The sequence below is a fragment of the Mauremys mutica genome, chromosome 9 (genome assembly GCF_020497125.1).
Source record: "Mauremys mutica isolate MM-2020 ecotype Southern chromosome 9, ASM2049712v1, whole genome shotgun sequence".
NCBI lineage: Eukaryota > Metazoa > Chordata > Testudines > Geoemydidae > Mauremys > Mauremys mutica.
The window spans coordinates 97,514,456-97,536,282 of NC_059080.1; the positions used below are offsets into that span (position 1 = coordinate 97,514,456).

Here is a 21,827-nt window from a genome sequence, read left to right on the forward strand (position 1 = left end):
CAAGAACTGTCTCTGCAGCTCTCATTGGCTGGAAACTGCGGCCAATGGGAGCTGTGGAGGCAGCGCCTGGGGACAGGGCAGTGCGCAGAGCAGCCTGGCCATGCCTCCGTGTATAAGCCGGAGAGGGGACATGCTGCTGCTTCCGGGAGATGCTTGAGGTAAGCGCTGCCTGGAGCCTGCATCCCTGACACACCCCAAACCCCTGCCTCAGCCTGGAGCCCCCTCCCATACTTCAAACCCCTCAGCCCTAGTCCAGAGCCACCTCCTGTACCCCAAATCCCTCATCCCTGGTCCCACCACAGAGCCTGCACCGCCAGCCAGAGCCCACACCCCAACCCCTTGAGCCAGCCTGGTAAAAGTGAGCGAGTGAGTGAGGGTGGGGAGAGCAAGCAACAGAGGGAGGGGGAATGGAGTGAGCGAGGGCGGAGCCTTGGATAAGGGGCAGGGCCTCAGAGGAGGGGCAGGGCAAGGGTGTTCGGTTTTGTGTGAGTAGAAAGTTGGCAATCCTAACACCTCCCCTTAGGTTTAGCACTGCCCCAGGCCTTGCACCTATTCCCCGCCCCCCCCCCCCCTCCACACACACTTTCCCCTAGGCTTAGCACTCCCCACCCAGACCTGGCTTTCTGCCCCCCCTACACCCCAAGGCTTCGTACCCTGCCCACACTCTTGAGTATGACGCCCTCTCCCCCACACATGCACATCCTAGGCCTGGCACTCTGCGCCCCCACCCCCAACCTGGCACCCTTGACACAACACACACATTCCCCAGCATGATGCTGCCTACCACGAACCCCCACAACACACACACCCATCCATCCATGTCTGGCATCCTGCCCTTTTACTACTCATACATCTCATCCCACCTAAAGGCTGGCCCCAGCACCTCCATCTGCCCGCATACATCTCCTCAGGCATGACACTCTGTATGCACTTCTGGTGGTGGAAGAGCCGCACAGAGCTCTTCTGCAGGTCTGGGAAAGGTAATCAGAGCATCACAGCTAAATACAAGGTGAAACAGATTGTTACGTGTATTAGATTGGGGGCTGCCAAATATTGTTGTGGACACTTCTCTCCTCTCACAATCATGCTAAGCTACCCCTGTCCCAGTCCCGGTCACCTCCTGTCTCATTCATGATCCCATAATGTCATGATGGTCTTTACAGTTGCTCACATGGAAAAGTAACAGGAAACTACGAATGTAGCTTTAGCTTCTAAGGGGATTCAGCATGTGGAAGTGAGGAGTGAGGACCCACCTGGCCCACCACTGATCCACAGCCTTCTGTCTGAGAATCATTGATCCCACAGACATGATGCAACAAGGAGGGAGAGAACAGCCATGATGGATAGCCGGTGAGGCCTGACCCGTTTGCATCCATAATATTGGGCAGCGACTCACTTCATGCACGCTCCTCAGCAGACGTGGTGGCTTGGGAAATAGGCTTTGGGACAGCATAAAGTGGGGGGGAGGGGACCCAGAGCACGGGAGAGGATGGAAAAGGAAGAACAGGTCAAAGATGCAGCCAGATTCTAGCCCTAAGAAGGTGGCCAGAGCCTCTCACACATGTTCTGAAGACACTGTTATCAGCCCATTTAACGGAGGAGGGAACTCAGAAAGTAATGAAGACATTCCTCATTGTCACTTGTGAATAGAACCCAGGAGTCCTGACTCCCAATCTTCTGCTCTAGACACATCACCTCACAGGACCGCTCAGCTCATGTCCAAACGTTTCTCATTGGGGGGGGGGGGGGGGCTGGGCGGGGAAGGGGGGGCACCTACATTGGCAATTGGTTAATGCATAATCTGCCTAAAATAAAGCAGATGGCAGCCACCATGCCTCTGTAACATGGAGGGGTAGACACAGAAACTACCAGTCCCAGCATGCAATGCAGAACCAACTTGTCCCAGCATAGAAAGGCCCCCTTCAGTTCACTTTGGAGTATTGCATTCTAAGATCTGGAGTCTTTGACAATGTGGGCAAACTCCATAGGTTTGTTCGACCTGGGATTATTACTGTAGTGCCTAAAACCACCAGCCAGGCGCCAGGGCTGTGCTGCGCTCGGTGCTGTACAAACAGAGAACAAAAAGCTTCAAAGAGGTTACCTGCCTGGAGGAGTTTACAATCCGTATGTGCCCATCTTGGGGAGGGGGGAGCTCTTTGAGTCAGGAGTCCCCACTGGTGGAGGGACGGTGATTTGTGAATTGAAACCAGTCCAGTCCAGAATAATCTCCCCTGTTCTTCCTCATGTGAATGGGCCTTTCTGGTGTACCCTGGTGGGGGAGGGGGTGCAGCTCCCAGGCGATTTGGCCATCTCTACCAATCTCTTAGCTATATAGCAACGGATGGCTGCTTTGCAGAACAGAGAAAAGACCCCAGCCCCAGGGGGCTCACAGTCTGAGATTGGAGGGAAAAGGTTCTGACAAATATGGAATTGCTTGTTCCGTGGCTTCGGGGTGCAGGCTGTTGATGCCCAGCACTCCTGCCGCCAGCTGCATTTTCACATTTCTTTACCAGAAGGATTAGCTGGTTTTGGGAACAAAGGAGCGGAGAGAGGGGAGGCGTACAGGAGCCGAGGAGCTGGGGTAGCAAGCAGGATGGGGACAGAGCTGAGAATGACTTGCCGGAGTTAAATTAGGCAGTGATTCCACAGGCAGAGCAGTGGCTGAGTTCAACAAGTGGCCATGCCCGGGGCAGCTGGCACCGAGAGCCAGGAGATTGGCTGGCTACACTTATCAGTATGACTGAGCAAAACTGTACCAAAGCAGCCAATCCCATGGCACGAGCCGGGTGAGTTAGCAAATGCCAACCGGGTTCCAGTAGCAGGGAACTAAGCCACGTGCCAGGGTGAAGCAGAGGGGCCGGGGGTGCCCTGAGCTGGACTGGAAGCTGCTGCTCCTAAAGCAAGTGATAAACACATACCTTGGCACAGCTCTTGCTGGCTTGGTAGCTGCCCAGCCTGTGGGGAGAGAGGGTGAAGCAATCAGCACGTGACTTGGAACACGCACGGCTAGTGAAGGGAGCTGAGCAGTCCAGAGAGGGCGGTAGATTTCCGAGTTTGTAGAAGGGGCTAAGGTGAGAACGCTTTACAAGGATCAGCCCAAAGGAAGTAGGGAACGAGAGGACTATAGTGACACCAGCCGAGGAATGCCAGAGGTAGGCTCCCACATTTAGTGGCCCAAGGGTGGGGGTGTCTGATGTGGGTGGGAGGGCAGGCAAGGGTTCGGGAGTAACCTTAGGACCATACTGCTCTTGAGTAGCACCCGCACCAGTAAGAGGGAAACGCAGCCAGAACTCAGGGGTGGGGCGAGTTGCTGTGGCCTGGCTCACCTTGCAGTGCCCTGCCCCAAGGCTAGTACCGTGCTGCGGGGATGCTGTCAGTCTGGGGGGCCCGGCCATTGGCTCAGCCCAAGTCACAGTGGCAAGTTGCTGGGAGCCCAAGGGCTGCACATAGTTTGCATTTCACCCCACCCCAGAGCCCTGGCACCGTATCATGCCAGAACTCCCTGGGGGTGGCACTCGCCAGCCAGAGAACAGCCTTTGGCTGAACTCTCACACTGCCCGTGCAAGGAGCACCTGGGGCCCTGCCGATGCCAGCTGAGCTTCACCCTTGCCCAGCCTCCCTGTGAAAATAAGGGGCATTTTGCTGTCACAGCTGGGGCAGCGAGGCTGGGCGTGGATGACTGAGCCAAGGCCACAGCAGCTGCACAGCAGAGCCAGGACTGCACCCAGCAAAGACTGGGCCACATGCTAGGACACGGAGCAGGGCCTCCATTGGCTACCCCGCCATGCCTGAGTAGGGGTGACGCTGCTGCCTGCCCAGGTAACAGGACTGGGGGGACGCTGTGTCCCAGGCCAGAACACATGGTGAGTGGGATGTGAGCTCAGGGGCTTTGGCTGCTTCCCCGAGAATGTAATTTAAGAACAGCCAGACTGGGTCAGACCAAAGGTTCATCTAACCCAGGATCCGGTCTTCCAACAGTGGCCAATGCCAGGTGTCCCAGAGGGAATGAACACAACGGATCATCATCAAGTGATTCATCCCCTCTCACCCATTCCCAGCTTCTGGCAAACAGAGGCTAGGGACACCATTAATGGACCTATCCTTCATTAATTTATCTAGTTATTTTTTGAACCCTGTTATAGTCTTGGCCTTCACAACATCCTCTGGCAAGGAGTTCAACAGACTGACTGTGCTGTGTGAAAAAATACTTCAGTTTGTTTTAAATCTACAGCCTATTAATTTCATCTTGTGTTATGAGTAAATAACACGTCCTTCTTTACTTTCTCCACACCAGTCATGATTTTATAGACCTCTATCATATCCCCCCCTAGTCGTCTCTTTTCCAAGCTGGAAAAGTCCCCACCTTATTAATCTCTCCTCATACGGAAGCCGTTCTATACCCCGAATCATTTTTGTTGCCCTTTTCTGAACCTTTTCCAATTCCAATACATCTTTTTTGAGATGGGGCGACCACATCTGCACGCACTATTCAAGGTATGGGCGTACCATGGATTTATATAGAGGCAAGATGATATTTTCTGTCTTATCTATCCCTTTCTTAATGATTACCAACATTCTGTTCCCTTTTTTGCCTGCCGCTGCACATTGCGTGGATGTTTTCTGAGAACTATCCATAATCACTCCAAGATCTTCCTTGAGTGGTAACAGCTAATTTAGACCCCATCACTTTATATGTATAGTTGGGATTATGGTTTCCCGTGTGCATTACTTTTAATTTATCAAAGGAGCTGAGCGCCTGTCCCTCCCCAGCTTTCGGAAGGTCCCAGGCATGGGCCGGTTGGCAGGAGGAGCGTGGCTGCACCACTGGAAATGGGCGAGTGGAGGCAGTTTGAAGAGCCTCGACTTCCAGTGCAGCTGAGGGAAGCCGACCAGGGAGTCCCTGCATCTCCACTCACTGTTCCTGTGTGGGGGAAGCACTGTGAGCCCAGCCGGGGGAAAGACTTTCCCAGACACCCACCCCCATTGCACCTCCCTCTGCCCCAGGGCTCCGGCCAGTGGCAGGCCAGCCCCCGTTTCGGCCACCTTGAGCCCTGGCCCAACCCCTCATCTCAGGCCACCTTTAGACTGAGATGTTTTCCCGGGTGCCTCGGGCTGGGATCAGCCGAGAGCACAGCCCCGCCGGGTGCTCCAAAGGGAAGGTGGAGGAAAAAGGGCGAACCGGCCCTGTCCAGAGCTGCCCACCCCCACCCCTGCCAGGCAGCACCAGCTCCATGGGGCCATTCCTGCCGGACCAGCAAGTGGTGGGGGAGAAAGCCAGGAGGGTCATAGCCCCCCCCTGCGACCAGCTGTGCCTGGGACGTGCATAACCAGAAAGAGGACAAACGGGGAAACCCCTCCCCAGTGTCAGCGCCCTGCTCTCACCTACCCACCGCAGCTCAAAGCGACTGTGGGGGGGGGGAGTCCAGAGTCCTGATCATGGCCTAGAACTACCAAGGGGCCCTGGCACTCTCCTCCGTCCGAGTCTGACACCCCTGCACCAGAGCAAGGCAGAAAGGTACCAGGTCTCCCTGCAAAGGCTCCAGGCAATGGAGAATCCACCCACCCCTCAGTGAGCTGGTCCTGTGGTTAATCCCCCTCTCACCCCCCTTTGAGTTTGTCTAGCTGGGAAAGGGGGGGGAGGGGACCACTGGGCCTTGAGCCATCACATCCGCTGCTCATGGCCCCTCACACGGGACAGAGCTAGAGATACTACAGGTCCCTAGCAAGGCACCAGCCATTACTCAGCCGTCTGTAGTGCAGGACAGAGGGGACCAGCCCCCCGCCTGCACACGCTGTTCCCAGAGAAAACAATGAGCAGCACCAGTCTCTCTCTCAAGTTTATTTTTTAAATCAGCTCTTTCAGTAACAAAACCACCAAGTGGGGGGCTTGGCCCCTCTCCCCCAGTGTGATGCCCAGCGCCTGCCCCCATCAGGCACTGCCCAGTGCTGTCTCCCCCGATCCCCCGCCCCTGTGTCAGCTCAGACATCGTAGTTGGGGTTCTTGCGCAGGATGACGAAACCCTCCAGGATGGGGGTGACTGGCAGATGTTCCTCTGTGGCCAGCTCTGCCCGCTCGCCGTGTGCCAGCAGCACCGGCGTCGTGTGCGTCTGGAAGCCAGTGATGGTCTTCGGTTTGCCCGCCTGGCCCACCACGTCTACAGCCTAGACGGGAGGCGAGAGGTTAGAGCCGAGGGCACAGAGGCAGCCCAGACACCACGTCTCACCCGCCAGCTGCCGAACTCTGGGACCCAGGTGCCAGGACAGGCGCTGGCGAGACTTTATCGCTGGCATGAGCCGTCATGGCCTCTGCACTGACCCAGCAGCTCCTGGGAGGAAACAGGCCCATGTCCCCATCCGGCCCAGGGACCTCAGAACGGCCCCACTTGCTCTGCTCAATAAGCTCACGTACCACGTCCCCCTCCAGCCAGATCCCCGAGGGACCACGCCTCCTTACCTGCCCCACCCTGACCGACACCGGCAGAGGCCGCAGCTCCTCGTCAAAGGTCACCAGCATGCGCGGCTGCATGGCAGCCACCAGCCCGTACAGAACGTAGTGGGATTTGCCCAGGATGACTAGGGAGAGAGAGAAGACACGTTGGGGGCCCCCAAGGCTCAGCCCAAAGCGAGGTCTTGGTCGCCTGGCTGCTGCCATCTGCCGTGGCAAGGCATCTCAAGAGGCCGCAGCAGCCTCAGTACCAGGATCGCAGGCATGGCCCCACCCACCCGCCTCCGTGGGCGAAAGGCAAGGCAGCCCACCCGCTAGGAGAGCCTGCCAGCCACCAACACAGCAGGGGATTCCCTGGGGCTGGGAGCAGCCATCTGCCCCACCTCCCTTTGGGGCCGGCTGCCGGCTCCCTCCTCTCCAGGAGGATCAGACACACAGGTACTCACTGTTGCGCACGTCCAGGAAGGACACTAGGACGGTCAGCAGGCCCGCGACAGCCACCTGGCTCATCAGCTGGCGGTCGCTGTGGTAGGGACACAGGGTGAGTGTCCCCTTCCCAAGGTGGGTCAGACCCTGCGCAGCAAGCAAAGAGCACGTGAGCACAGCGGGCTCCTGGCCAGGATGGCATAAGACCTGACAGTGATGCCCCAGGCCCACCACTCACTGAGCAGGTGCTGTCCCCCACCAGCTGATCAGTCCAGCTGACTTCTGGGGCAGGACGCAGCTGGGACGCGCTCAGAGCACCAGACCCCCCACCCACACCAGGGGATCAGGGCCGGCAGCTCCGGTAGTCACCTGGGCCAGCCGCACCATGAAGAGGTTGTTTGGGTCTTTGGCGTGGTACTGGGCCAGCTGCCTCAGCATCGCAGCCAGCCGGGCGTTGTTGGTGCCTGCAAACAGGAGAAACGGGGTGAGCAGAAAGCCCCGGGAACAGGCACAAATCCTAGCCTGGGAACAAGCATTCAACCCCCTCCACTTCCCTCCCAGCCAGGGTGCTGGGCCACATGCAGCCCCCCCTTGCTGGCATAAGGGGCACAAGGACCCATTAGCCACCTCCCGCCCCCAGAGATCCTGCCGGGGCCCTGCTGCTTCCAGCAGGCCCAGCTCCCCTTTGCCCATGGGCCCTTCCCACCCTCACCTGGCACCCATCAGAGGCTGGCAGTATTTGACCAGCGGCTCAGTTAACGGTAAGGCTCCCGCCCGCCAGCAACAGGTGGCCAGGCGAAGGCAGCCAGTTTCACGCAGCCGCTGGAGGAGGGCACCAAAGCTACTCAGCCCCGACCCCGAGCCGAGCTACCAGCTGCTGCGCCCGGACAAGGAAGCCCCTGAACGCATCCTGGGTGATGGGGGGTGTCCCAAGAAGCAAACTCCATCACCGACCCACCTCCCGCTCGGCGCCCCCGGGCCCACACAGCCCTTACCGCTGCCCACCATGCCCATGGCAAAGATGGAGTTGTAGGAGACCTCGGGGTCAGCATCGTGGGAGAACTTGCTGAGGGTGTCGAGGATGTTGAGGCGCGGGTTGGAGACGGAGATGAGCGCCAGGGCGAGGGGCACGGCTCGGCGCAGGGTGGGCTCCCCATACCTCAGCTGCACAGGAAGGAGGAGGGAGACATTAGCCGCCAAACCGAGGGACTATCACTCCCAGGCCACCTGGCCCAGGCCATTCTCCTCGTCCCTGAATCCACTCACGAGTCAGGGACTTGCAGCCACTAACAGAATTTCTGGAACTGCCCCAGGGCTGCAGCAAACAAAAATCCCACCAGGGCCCTCTGCTGCGGCAGCATCAGGACCGGATCCAGGGGACCAGAGGAGAAGCAATGGTCTCACCCAGAGCGGACATGGCCCCAGCCTGCTGGGAGTGGGGCGGAGGGTTACGCAGTCGGTTTGAGGGCAGCACCCCAGCTTGGCACTCCCCACACTCTCCTGTGCCTGCTCTCGTTTGTGTCCCCACTTCCCAGCCTGGATCCAGCTCCATCACACCGAGCCCTTCGCTGGCGTTCGGCTCAGCTCCGGGCACGTCCCTCGCTCTGCCATGGAGCGCTCTGCTCCACCACCCCCGAGGCAGAGCACCCTGTCCCGCAGCGTCACTCACCAGGTGGCCGAACGTGCGCAGAGCCATCTCGGCGCCGATCTCCTCCCCCATGGCGATGAGCGCGATCCCCAGCACTGCCACGCCCTGCAGGAGAGGAGGTGGAGAACTGGCCGAGCTCCGTCACCCGTCCACCACAGGCTCTCCAGGCTACATGGGCCCAACCCAGAGCAGGGCAGTATTCCCTCTCCCCCAGCAGTCAGGGAGATGGTTCCCTCCCAGTACGAATGGCTCCACGTTGGGCCAGTGCAGCCCTTCTAGTACAGCTCCCTTTGGGGAGCAGGCGTCCGTGCTACCCCGGCTGAGCTGTGCAGAGACCCACCCTGCCCAGCCCACTCGGCCCCTCTGGCAAGCTCTCATCTCCGGCCCAGGGAGCTGCCCTTGCCCATCGCCAGCACTGGCAGGTTCACACAATGGGTAGTTCTGCTGCAGGCCCGTCCCCCTCCCGCAAATCCACTAGGGCCACGAGAGATCCCCAGTGGTCTCCCCACCAGGAAAGGGTCCAAGCAATGGGGATTGTCTGCTCCCTCCCGCCCGTCCCACCTGGTGGGCGCCCATGTCAGCTGAGCTCTCCTTCTTGTCCTTTTCCTTCTTGTCCTTCTTCTCCTTGTCCTCCTCCTTCTCCTTGGTGTCGAAGTGCTCGCTGCAGATGTGGAGCAGCTGCTGCACCTTCAGCACGTTCCCCGAGCCTGGGGGAAGGAGGGACTATGGTGACTCTGGGCACTGGCCCAGCCCACCCCCCTGCCAAGCTGGCCAGAGACTCACCCGCGTAGGCGCAGATGTCTACCAACGTGTTGGCGAAGCTGCGGAAGGGCTCCGACACCACCTCCAGCGCCGCCAGGATAGCCTCGATGGCCTCCCCCTTCCCTGCCGAGGAGAGCACAGGGCAGCCCGTTAGAGCAGCACGGCCCCAGGCCCCCTGCTGACACACACCAGGCTCCAGCTGGGGGGCTCGAACCAGCAAGTCCCAAGCTCCTCAATGAGCGTCCCTAGCCAGCAGGGTCCTGAGCAGCACTGGTGTTTCTCCACCAGGGGGCGCAGTGCGCGCCTGGGGCATGGCTGGACCTGCTCAGAACATTCCAGATCCTGCAACAAATGGGACTTCCACACACATCCCCAGCACCCAGCTCTAACTGGCACACCAGCCCCACCACCCATAGCCCCCATCCCACTGCTGCCTCTCAGAACCCAATGCCAGGCCCTGGCAGCTGCAAAGGATTATGGGCAGGGCCGGCTTTAGGACGTGCGGGGCCCGATTCGAAAGAGCTGCCGCTGAAGATAGCGGTGGCAATTCAGCGGCAGCTCAATCAGTTGCCGCTGTTTCCGGCGGCACTTCAGCGGAAGGTCCTTCCTCAGCAGCAGTTGTCTTCTGGGGCCTTACCTTGCGGGGCCCCTCTTCCGGATACGGTGGGGCCCTCTTAGGCACGGGGCCCGATTCATGGGAATCGGCCTAACGCCCGCCCAGATTATGGGATAGAATGGGCCACAGAGCGAGGTTTTAATGAACCACCCTGTGGGCAAAAGGTTGAGTCCCTGATCTACGGCGCTACCCCTCAGCTCAGCCAGGGGCCCTGCCCATCAGCACTCTGAGCCCCAAGAATGGGCTCAGACAGTGACGGGGGCCTGGTGAGGTGGGAAAGGCCACGCCCTCCTTGCCAAAGCCCCCAAGTCACGCCCGGCTCCACCAAAGCCCACTCCACCCCTGCCACCATGCGCAGATCTACTGAGCCCCAAGCCCATCCTTACCCAGGTGGTTAAGGCCCAGGCCGAGCGGCAGCCACCTGGCGTAGGTGTCCTTCAGCTCAGTCTCCGACTTCTCCATGATGGTCTGGAGGATGGTGGAGGTGACGTCCCCGTTGCACGAGCCCACTGCTATCATGCCACAGGCCAGTGCCGTCACGCCGGCCACCTGGGGCGGGAAGGAGGGAGAGCTGAGCTCACTGAGTAACAGCCCTGCCTGCACCCGAGCCTTTGGGGGACAGCTCAGAGGGGCTCGCACTGGGAGCAGCCTCTGGATTGCAGGGACAGGGGGCAGGAACAGCTGAAGCAATTGGAGCTGAGCATGTGAAGCAACCTCAAAGCTTGGGCAGCAGAGGGTCTGAGGACTCACGTTCAGACCCAGAGGTCTCTGGAGACCGTGCTGCTCCTGTTGGCTCCCACAGACTGTGGGGGGAGACTCTGGGGACGCTGTTGGGTCCCATTTCACAGGGTATCCTGAAGAGCTGCAGCTCAGGGGCCCACTGCCCCCACCTGCCCTTTATCACCGCTACCCTCCAACCATGCTGGGGAGCAGCTGAGAGGCGGGGCCAGAGCTCGGGTTGGAGCCAATGTCAATAGTCCCGCCTCCCACTGTGGACCCTCTCCCACCCCTGAGATCAGCGCGCTGGCCTGGCCTGAGCCCTCACCTCCATGCTGGACTTAGAGTCTCCCATCACGGGCAGCAGCAGAGTCAAAACATCTTCCCGGTTGGATCCAGCGTAGGCCAGTCCCAGCCTGCAACAGAATCCCAAAGGGGCGTTAGCCACAGGAGCCACCCTGTGGCGGGAGCGGGGGCTGGGCAGGCCCTTACCCAAAGATGGCGCCGATCCTCATGGTGTTGCTGTTGTGGAGGACGTAGTCGGACAGCAGAGCGAGGGCAGGGTCGCACTCATTCCTCACCCCTGAGTTCACAATGCCACAAGCCAGCAGGGCTCCCGACTGCAGGATAAAGGCACCATCAGCCAGACCATCATGGGGCTGCCTTGGGGACAGCTGGCACATGCAGTTATTGCACCACACGCAACAGGGGGCGCCCAAGGTCTACCCACAGGGCTACACCCAACTCACATGAAAGCAGGCAGGTTGCATTGGTTGCAGAGGTGCAGCCTGTGGGAACTACAAGCCCCATCATGCAATGCTCCATTGGGACCAGCCCACGTGCATTGCCTGCTGGGACTTGTAGTCTCCAAAGGTCATGCCTCTGCATTAACGGGGCATCATGGGCCCCCTAGTGAATCTCAATGAGCCAAGCTTCAGCCAGGGAGCACGTGGTGCCAATCACCAGTCAGGACCCAGAGAGGAGAACAATGCGGCAGTTCTCAGACGGGGTGAAGCATTCAGCTGGGCGGACTGAGGTTGGTACTTATGTCCCTGGCAGGACTGGCCCTGCAGCTATGCCACCAGGCATGCCAGCATGTGAGCCATGGCTCCATGGCCAGTGGGGCTGCACCTTAGCCCGAGCCCAGAGCAGCACCACCCACCTTAATGTAGTCCTCGGAGGAGTACAGGTACTTGTCGATCTGCGTGAGCCCCCCATCCACGTCCCACAGCAGGATCATCCCCAGCGAGGCTGCAGCGCTCAGCATACCTGCAGCACAAGGAGAAGCCCCCATGTCAGATTGGAATCACGACCGGGCCTACGCCCCCAGACGGGAGCTGGGGTTCCCCGGTGGCTCCTTTCCCTTGCACACCCCGTATTCCTAACCATCCTGGGCATGGGGGAGCGCCTCAGAACACTTCCCCTGGGGCATTCAGCCCTTTCTGTAGCCTTGGTTTCCCTCTGCTGCCTTTGGGGGCCCAACCAGGGAGCAGGGACAGAGGAGCACAGAGCTCTGCAGCACATTCGCTGGCATCTCCCTTCTCCCAGACAGTCAGTCTGGATACTCCACAAGGGTCAATTCCTCTGTCACACGCTGCTGGAGCACTCTGGCTTTGACTCCACGTAAAGGCGGCATCTGAGGCCTCCACGCAGGGGCTGGGAAGAGATGTACGGGGGAGGCAGGCAGGCAGGCCTGTAAAACAAGCTGCCTTCATCTATAACCCAGAGAGGTGGCCTGCGAAGACTCCAGGCCCCAGCATGCAGTGCAGCCTGGCAAATCAGGGCCAACTGGAATGCTGCATGCTGGGATATGTAGTCCTCATGAGTTACAGCGGCCGCCCCAGCTCCACCGTTCCACATTCAAGTTCACACGTGGCTGTCAGCCGGCGTGACCCCTACGGGGCGCTTTCCCCGTTAGGATCAGGTGGTCCTGGGAGTTGCAGGCATGAGCCAGCAGGATTGGTTATTTAACCCACAGAAGTGAGGGCTTAGAGGCTGGCTCAGAAATTCCAGGCATGGGGCTCAGGGGACATAAGGAGCATCCCTTGGAAAAGCTGCCGGATGCTGCCAGATACAAGCTGCCACTTGGGAAACCTGCAGAGCTCAGTCCCACCTTCCGTGAGAGTCCAGCCGCCCTGTCCTGTCCCGCTCACCGTGATCCTTGTTTTTATACAGCCACTTATTGCCATCATCCGTCAGCAGCTTGTCCTGCCCGAAGGCTGCGTTCACAAAACCGTTCACAAAGGACGAGGCCAAGTTCATCCGCGCAGAGTCCACCTGGGAGCCACTGCCGCCGAACCCTGAGGGAGCAGAAACCCCGGCGCGAGCCGGGCAGAGCGTCACAAAGCGCCTTTGCCAGGCCCACAGAGCTCGGCAGCGCCTCCCCGTGCCCGGCCCTCCTCGGTAGGGCCCCGAACATTTGAGTGCCCGATCCCAGAGGTTCTTTTAACCCTCCTCACCCTGCTAAGCCCCCGGGAACGGCCAAGGAGTCCAAGCCAATTCAGCGCAACACAGGGGGGTGCCACATAGTGCGACTCCGGGGCTGCAACTGCGGATGGACCTGTCCCGACACACACCAGGCAGATGCCCGCATGCTCTGGGACGAGGCGGCCCACTTGGCTACGCCTGCGCTCAGTGACATCCCACCCCCATGCAGGAGGAAGTGAAGGAGGAGATGCAGCTTTCGCTTACGGTTATTTTCCAGGTGTGTTTTATAAATATCATCTGGCACTTTGGGCTCCATTATGTCCAGCTGCAAAGAGGAGGAGAGAGGAGGAAGTCACCTCCCCAGCCAAAGCAGCCACTCTCACAGCCCCTCTGAAGGGAGGGTGCGAACGCAGCAGCAACCGTGTCCCCTGCAGCCTGCTCCTTGCCGTGCACAGACTCAGTACACAGGGGCTCTTCCTGAGGTGACCAAGCATGTATTGGGGGTGGCTCTGGATGTGTCTGTTCCCCCCAGGAACCCCAGCTTGAGGGCGGCCTGGCCTCTGTGCCAGCCCCCAGCAGTTGGGGACCTTGGGTGCAGCCATGAGCCTTCTCCCCGCCCCACGCCAGCTTGCTGAGAGGCCGGGTCAGGCACCTCACCTCTCTGGCCAAGGCCAGGAAGTTGCTGTTGAGCTGGACGTTGGACATGATCTCGGTGAGGTCCTCGTACTCCTCCACGTCCTCGTTTAGCTCCAGGAAGACGCCGTGGCGGCCCAGCATGAAGGCCATCTGCTTCTGGATGACCCTGTGCCGGCGAGGGAGAGAGGGGGGAGTGAGGGCCTGGGCTCCCCTCCCCGTGGCACAGACCTGCTGGGGTACTCTCAGTACAGCTCCTTTCTCCTCTCAAACAGACCCAGCCAGTCAGGCTGCCCATGGCTCCCATCCCCCCGAATTCCCGAGAGCAGCTCCCAGGTCACAAGCCAGATGGAGACGTGATGGCATCAGGGGCTGGGCCAAGCTGCGACCCTGCACTGTGGCAGGACCTTGATCTCCAGGTCAAAGGGAACTTTCCAGTCAGCTTCGTGTCTGAACTCCTGCCCACTCGCCCGCGTGGCAGAGCCGTGGCTGCCACGCCGGCCTGGAAGGAGATTCCCATTCCAGGGGCACGCAGGGACCAGCCTAGAGAGCAGCTGCTGCCGCCCCATCCCAGAAAAGCCGCTGAAGCTTGGCCCTTCAGAACCAGCCCAGCAGAGGCAGCAAACGGGGCCAGGGCAGAGTACCAGAGAGAGGAGGGCAGCACTGCTGGGGCGTCCCACCATCCACTCTCCACACCCGGAACGATGGTACAGCCAACCCACCAGGCCTGTCAACGGAGCTGGAGCATGGGAACGTCAAGACAAAGAGCGTAAGTCTCTCCTGCTTGAGCTACAGGAGAAACTCCCTTACTCAGCAGCTGTAGTAGATTCTTTTCGTATGTGGCGCAACCACTAGAGGGGGCTCATGAGTCTCGCTGTTCTAGTGTAGGTTACGCTAGTGGCACTCATTTCATGCCCCATCCTCAGCAGTCAGAGGGGAGCGAGAAGGCTCAAGTTTCAGTCCAACACCAACAGGGGCAGGACAAGGGGGTTTCACCAGATCAGCAGCCTTAGAGGTCAATGCCCTGAACGATTTGGCAACCCTGCCACCACTGCACTGCCAACAGAGGGGCCCTCTTGGGCAAACAGCAGGGGGCCAGCGCCCCTGGTCCGTTTGGGCCTTGGCCTCTCTGCTGAGGTTGCCAGCAAGGGACCAGTTAGTGCCAACTGTGATGGTGGTTTTAATGATGAAGCCACCTGTCATGCTACAAGGTGAACCGAGACCCCAGACTCATTCCACAGCACTCAAGTCCCCTCAGATGGCGCTAACGCCCAGTCGCTCCCGGCCTGGGCTAGGAGAGGGGACCTGGAGGCGGTAGGATCTGTACCCCATGACGACAAGGCAGAGGCTGGTCTACTGCAGCTCCCTTCCTGAGCAGGGCCCCGGCTCTGAAAAGCCGCTCTCCACCTACACGTCTTTGCAGGAGGTGAAGATGTCCTCCACCAGCTCCATGTCGTTCAGCATGAGGGCCAGGCGCAGGGCTTCCGGGTAACGGCTGAACTTGCGGAAGATTCCCAGGGCACAGCGGAGGAGGGCTGAGTTCTCGGGTTCAGGGACGTAGCTCACACAGCTTCGGGAAGGAGACACAGAAGAAGGTAAGTCCAGCTGCTACCGAGACCCGGAACAGACAAGTCTTACTGCTCAGAGGGGAGATCTGGGCCAGTGCACAGAGCCCTGCATGCTCCAGCCAGCCCCTCAGCAGTTCGCTCTGACAGCTGCCCTTACGTAGCTGTATCAAACACTCCCAGTTACCTAGAGCGGAAAGTGTTCCAGCAATCACGGCACGCGGCCATCTACCCAGGGACTTCTGCACCACACAGGGGTGGTTTCCAGCTTTCAGTAGGCCAGGCAGAGCTCCAGCTGCAAAGGGCCAATCCCCATCCCAGAGCAGCCTGGCTCCCTCACCTGGTCAAGTACAGGCAGACCTTGGAGTAGGCGTTGTCATCAATATACTTCTCTAGCATGTCCATCTGCTCAATCTCCATCAGCAGGTCACAGGCTTCGTGCTCCGCATTGTGGGCCATGTTGTAGGGCACAATCTCCTTCACCAGGGTCAGCAGCGTCTCCCTCTGGGCCTTGTCAGCCTCATCAACCTCCTGCCATTCCTTCGCAACCTCGCCCGCCAGGTGTCTGTGGGTGCAAAGGGAAAGAGACCATCGTAACACAAAGCAACAACCTGGCTAGACGGCTACAGCACCACTTCTCCTACAGGGCTGCGATCCCTGCAGTGCATAACAAAAGCTGCACGCCCTCGTCTGAACAGGGTAACAGCCCACAAGGGGCTAAATCCTGGGGGGGGGGGGGGGGGGAGGATAATCATGGCTGAGTTACGCTGGAGGCGGTAGGAGAAAGGAGGGATATTGTTGCTGGATAGTTCACAGTCCTCCAAGGAGATGGTTCCCAATCAGATCAGACACATCAGTGAAGTCCAGCAACCCTCTCACAAACACCCATGTCTGAACATCCAGCCCTGAGCCTCCGGGGGCAGCACCCACACAATCCCACTGAGTTTTTTAACACCAACAGAAACAGAAACAGACGCTCTTTGGGGCAGGCATCCAACTGGGCAGATTTTCCATCTTCTCTGGGATGTGAGGAAACAGGTTCCACACGCTAATTCTGGTTCATTAGCCTCCAGCCTGGTCCAGAGATTTTCATTCAACTTGGGGAACTTCAATACACACAGGCCAGTGCACATAATAAGCATCCTAAGGCAGGGCTCAAAGGAACCACTCGACTTGTTCAGGGAGGGACCTGGCCAAACTGAGCGTCTACCTGAGGGGCGGCTTTAGGGTCTCAGCTGCTGCTCAGAGCTTTACCAAGAAAAGAGTGAAATTTACAAGCTTTGTTTCGCAGCTGTTTCCATCCCCCATCACCAAACTGACAAGAATCAGGTCAATTTCACCCTGCCCCTGTTTGGGAATCTGATCTGCAGATCCAGACATTCTTAAAAACTGGCTGAAAGGATGATATACTAATATTTGGGGGAGGGGGTACGGGGGAGTGCAAGGAGACACACACAGGGTCAGCGTTAGGTCCAGCCTTCTTTATTAAAGAGAAGGGAGTAAAAAGTACATTAATTAAATCTGTAAACAGATACTCAATCGAAAGGAGCGGCAAATACCATGAGGACAGAGAAACTATACAAAAAGACCAAGAGAGACTGGAGACGTGGACAAAGAATAAGATATTTTATTCATCTTAAAAAAAGCCTGATTTTGAAATGCTTATTCATAGGCCACAAGGGCACAGGCCCTCTTTCTACAGCTGCAAGGAGACTTCACCGGAAACTTGCACTCAGCTCTGGGACCCTCCAAGTCCTGGAGCTGGAAGGGGGCAGCCCCATTCTACACAGGTGCGGGGAGACTGTCTGGGGCACTGTGCCTCAGACTACCACACTGATACTGACAGATTGGCGGGAGTACAGAGAAAAGCCATAGAAACAGTTCAGGGGCTGGAGGTTATGTGAGATCATTAAAAGTGATGGATCTACCTAGCTTGGCAAGGCACCTGGGAAAGCAATGATCCCAGTGTGGGCGTATCTGGGTGTAAGCAGAAAGGAGGGATATTATTCACAGGGCTGCAGCTAGAAGGAATGAAATAAGAATGGGCACGGCCGGCTATCGAGGTCTTCTTGTCAGAGAAATCTATCCACCTTGCTCATCACCCTGGACTCAGACCAACCATCCTGTGGAACAGTTTCCCAAGGGAAATGGGGGACGAGCCCCATCATGGGGGACACTTAATCAGGACCGGATCACGCATTACATATACAATAGGGATCCAGGGGTGGACTATATGGAACCAAGTACAGTTTTTTCTATATGACTTCTATGAATCCTATTCCTGGCCCCATTTCTCACCTGACATATTCATGTCCCCATGATGCCAGCTCCTCCTGCGACCCCACTAGCCGGTATTTCAGACACTCTCGCTCCCCACTCATGGTCATTGCCAGAACGGAAATTATGTCAGCTGCAAAACGCTGTGGGAGAAAGTGCTGAGACAGTCACTCCCCTGCCACACAGAGAGCTAAGTAGCATATAGACACTGTGGCACTCAGCAGGCAGTTTGATTCAAAACACTTTAGCAGCGTGACAAGCTGCACATATGCTGCCGAATCACTGCAAATCGTTACACCTAGCACAGCATATGAATGGTTCGATCCACCCACCATGCACAGAGCTTGAGCCCCTGATCACCTTGTTACTGTCCAGTGCTCGTTTCAGTGGCAGCATCAGACTACACAGCACCTATTTCAAGATCTTTCCTCCATTTTCACACAGATAGCGAGAGTCAGCTTGTACTCTACACACAACCAGGTTGCTGCACTGCCATCCCCACCTGCCCAGTGATTCCAGCCCCACACCCAGCAGCTGGGAACCACTCACCTTGTTCTCCCCAGGAGCCATGTTCTCATAGATCTCCTTCAGCTTGCCATAGTGAGGCCGTAAGAACTTCAGGGGCTTCGGAACAGAAGTCATGGAGGTTGTGGAAGAACGGATCTGCCTACGCAACTCCTCCAGGGCGGGGCGATACAGAGACGTGTCCTTCTCCTGCAAGGATCAACTGCAGCTGTCAGGAAGTGGCAGCTGCCTGCAGCATCCCAAATTGCCTGTTCCTTCCAAGCATAGGCAGCCGGCCACAGTGCTGAGCAGTCAGACACCTGCCCAGCCAGCTCATTTGGAAACATACAGGACTCCGGCTTCTACCAACTTTGGCACCTTGCTGCAAGATTCAGCCAGATGTGAATCACCGGGGGGGGGGCTCTTTGGCCACATGCTTGGTGGACAGACTGGTATCATATCGGGTCAAACAACGCATCAAACACTGTAATGAACGGCAACAAAGACCAGCCCCACAGAGCATCTTGAAAGTCTCTGCACCTTCTAATCCCACACAAAGATCTGGGGAAATCTGCGAGCTTTGCCTATACACCTAAGGCTGGCAAACTATGGCACAGAAAGCTAGTTCTACAGTCAGGGATTTGACAGTGAACCCTCTTCTCCCTCCAGCAGGGGCACCTTGGCCAAACTCAGTTGCTATAATGGTGCGAAGGGAAAGCCTGGGTCTCCAATAACTACCAGAAAGGAGACATTTAATAAAAGATGCAGCTGTCTTGCACTAAACGTGTGCTGCTCCTGGGGTCTGGGAGGGCCGGGGACTGTAACAGGCCAGCAGTTTGCAGTGGAGGTGAAGTCACTACTGAGTGAATGTTGTACGCAGGGGAGAAAAACCTCTTAGATAAGCAGCAAGCTGAGAAGCATGGGATGTGTCGTTTCCAATCCCAGGGGATAAAACCCAGAGACCAGCCACTGGCTTATGCTGCTCCCAGGCCATCAGAGAGTGGGAGGGGAAGACTGTGCTCCCACAGACAGCTGCACATCGAGCACCCACTCCCCCCATTCCAAGAGACTTTGCTGAGGGGGAGCTCCAATACTGAGGGGATGCTGATACTGCCCCTCCAGAATGGACCCAAAGGCAGGGGGCGCTGCGTGACAGAGCGTGACTTGAGGGGAGAAGGGGACAGGCCCATGGGGGGGAACAGGGAACTTACCCCCAAGCGCTCCACAAGCATCTCCAATTCATCCTGCAGCTGTTTGTCTTCCTCAGACTGCAACAAAGGAGCAGAGAAATGGGCATCAGCCCTAGAGGAAAGCTTCCCCCAGCCCCACAAAATACCAGCCGCCAGTGGCAGCCCGGGGGAGGGACCGACGCACACGCTGCATCCAAGAGGCTCCTCAGCTGGCAGAACCAATGAGCGCAGGAGCACACGCCTTTACCTGATTTGCACCCCCAGTTTGTGCTTCTGACTGCAGCAAGACGCCTGGCTCGCAGGCACCCCCAGCCATCACAGGAGCCAGCACTCTGCTCCCGGGCACAGGCTTAGAGAGTTCCTGCCTGGCCTAACTATTATTTAGCCCACTACAACCGATACGACTGCTCAGCTGCGCACAAAGGGAGCCTAGCACTGCAGCTCTCACCCTTCCTCATTCCTCCTCTTCCTCTGTGCTCCTTGTGGGCAGGGACCAGGCTTTCACCAGTTCAGAGCAGCAGCCAGTGGCCTTCAGGGAACCTTAGAAACAGGCCCCTACCAAATTCATGGTCATGAAAAATGCGTCATGGACCATGAAATCTGGTCTCCCCCCGTGAAATCTGATCTTTTGTGTGCTTTTACCCTATGCTACTCAGATTTCACGAGGGAGACAAATTAGGGGTCCTGACCCAAAAGGGAGTTGCAGGGGGGTCATAAGGTTATGGGGGGGAGTTATTGCCGCCACCCTTACTTCTGCGCTGCCTTCAGAGCTGGGAGGTCAGAGAGCAGCAGCTGTTGGCCGGGCACCCAGCTCTGAAGGCAGCACCCCCCTCCCCCAGAAGCAGCACCACACAAGTAAGAGTAGCAATACCATACCGTGCCGTGCCACCATTACTTCTGCATCGCTGCCTTCGGAGCTGGGTGGCCAGAGAGTGGCAGCCACTGACTGAGGCTCAGCTCGCAGGCAGCAGTTCAGAAGTAAGGATGACAATCCCATGCCAGGCCATGCTTACTTCTGCGCTGCTGCTGCTGGCAGCGGCTCTGCCTTCAGAGCTGGGCTCCCGGCCAGCAGCCGCCGCTCTCCAGGTGCCCAGCTCTGAAGGCAGAGCCGCTGCCAGCAGCAGCAGCGCAGAAGTAAGGATGGCCTGGCATGGGATTGCCAGACCCACTCCTGCACTGCTGCCTTCAGAGCTGGGCCTCAGTCAGCAGCGCAGAAGTCAGGGTAGCAGTAGGACAACCTTCCCTACAATAACCTTGCAAACCCCCCCCCCAACTCCTTTTTAGGTCAGGACCCCTACAATAACAGCTCTGTGACATTTCACATTTAAATAGCTGAAATCACAACATTTACTATTTTTAAAATCCTATGACAGTGAAATTGACCAAAATGGACCATGAATTTGATAGGGCCCTAGTTATAAATAACCAGCTCTGCGTCTAGAGCCCTGTCTCCCCCTATCCACAGATAGGCATGGCTGGGGGTGGGGTATCGCGGGGCAGGGACGTATCGCCGAGGGGGAGGGGGGTATTGGCGGGGACAAGTATCACCAGGGGGGTGGAGGCAGTATCGCGGGCAGCTGTGTATCGCCAGGGGGGAGGTGGGTATCCCCGGGGAGGAAGGGGTATCGGCAGGGGGAGGTGGTATCGCGAGACAGGGGCGTATCGATGCGGGGGGGGAGGCGGTATCGCCGGGGGGGGTATCGGTGCCGGGGGGAGGCGGTATCGCTGGACAGGGGCGTATCGATGCGGGGGGGTATCGGCGCCGGGGGGGAGGCGGTATCGGCGGGGGGGTATCGATGCCGGGGGAGGCGGTATCGCCGGGGAGGTATCGCGGGGGGGAGGCGGTATCGGCGGGGGGGGTATCGGTGCCGGGGGAGGCGGTATCGCCGGGGAGGTATCGCCGGGGGAGAGGCGGTATCGGCGGGGGGGGTATCGGTGCCGGGGGGAGGCGGTATCGGCGGGGGGGTATCGGTGCCGGGGGGGAGTAGGTATCGGCGGGGGGGGTATCGCGGGGGGGAGGCGGTATCGGCGGGGGGGTATCGATGCCGGGGGGGGGAGGCGGTATCGGCGGGGGGGTATCGGTGCCGGGGGGGGGGAGGCGGTATCGGCGGGGGGGGTATCGCGGGGAGGGGGCGGCGGTATCGGCGGGGGGGTATCGATGCCGGGGGGGGAGGCGGTATCGGCGGGGGGGTATCGCGGGGGGGAGGCGGTATCGGCGGGGGGGGAGGCGGTATCGGCGGGGGGGGTCTCGGTGCCGGGGGGGGGAGGCGGTCTCGGCGGGGGGGGGGGTATCGGTGCCGGGGAGGGGGAAGCGGTATCGGCGGGGGGGGGTATCGGTGCCGGGGAGGGGGAGGCGGTATCGGCGGGGGGGTATCGGTGCCGGGGGGGGAGGCGGTATCGCGGGGAGGGGCGATACGGCGCCGGCCGGGCCCGGCGTGACTCAGCTCCGCGCCCCGGCCCGCGCGCAGCCGCGTCCCGCTCTCACCAGCTCCTGCTCCTTGTCCGCCGGCGGGTCCTTCCGGTCCTTGGTCCACGGCCCCCCCGACTTCTCGTCGCCGCCCCCCGCCGAGGTCCCCGCCTGCGGCCGGCTCTGGCCCCCGCCGCCGCCGTCCTCCAT

At 58.9% G+C, this 21,827-nt stretch overlaps 1 protein-coding gene across 1 annotated transcript; it reads right to left on the bottom strand.

Moving 5' to 3' along the window:
• Nucleotides 1-5,877: 5,877 nt before the first annotated feature.
• PSMD2 (proteasome 26S subunit ubiquitin receptor, non-ATPase 2) lies at nucleotides 5,878-21,827 on the bottom strand. The gene is made up of 21 exons (XM_045031020.1): nucleotides 21,696-21,827; nucleotides 19,232-19,288; nucleotides 18,066-18,230; nucleotides 17,538-17,659; nucleotides 15,580-15,804; nucleotides 15,086-15,244; nucleotides 13,699-13,843; nucleotides 13,306-13,366; nucleotides 12,768-12,914; nucleotides 11,777-11,883; nucleotides 11,107-11,234; nucleotides 10,943-11,030; nucleotides 10,284-10,446; nucleotides 9,303-9,404; nucleotides 9,081-9,226; nucleotides 8,541-8,624; nucleotides 7,867-8,035; nucleotides 7,241-7,335; nucleotides 6,892-7,018; nucleotides 6,455-6,573; nucleotides 5,878-6,162 (listed from the first exon to the last, which is right to left on the bottom strand). Exons 1-21 carry the CDS (start codon nucleotides 21,825-21,827, stop codon nucleotides 5,980-5,982), a joined length of 2,724 nt encoding a protein of 907 aa, XP_044886955.1. The 3' UTR covers nucleotides 5,878-5,979.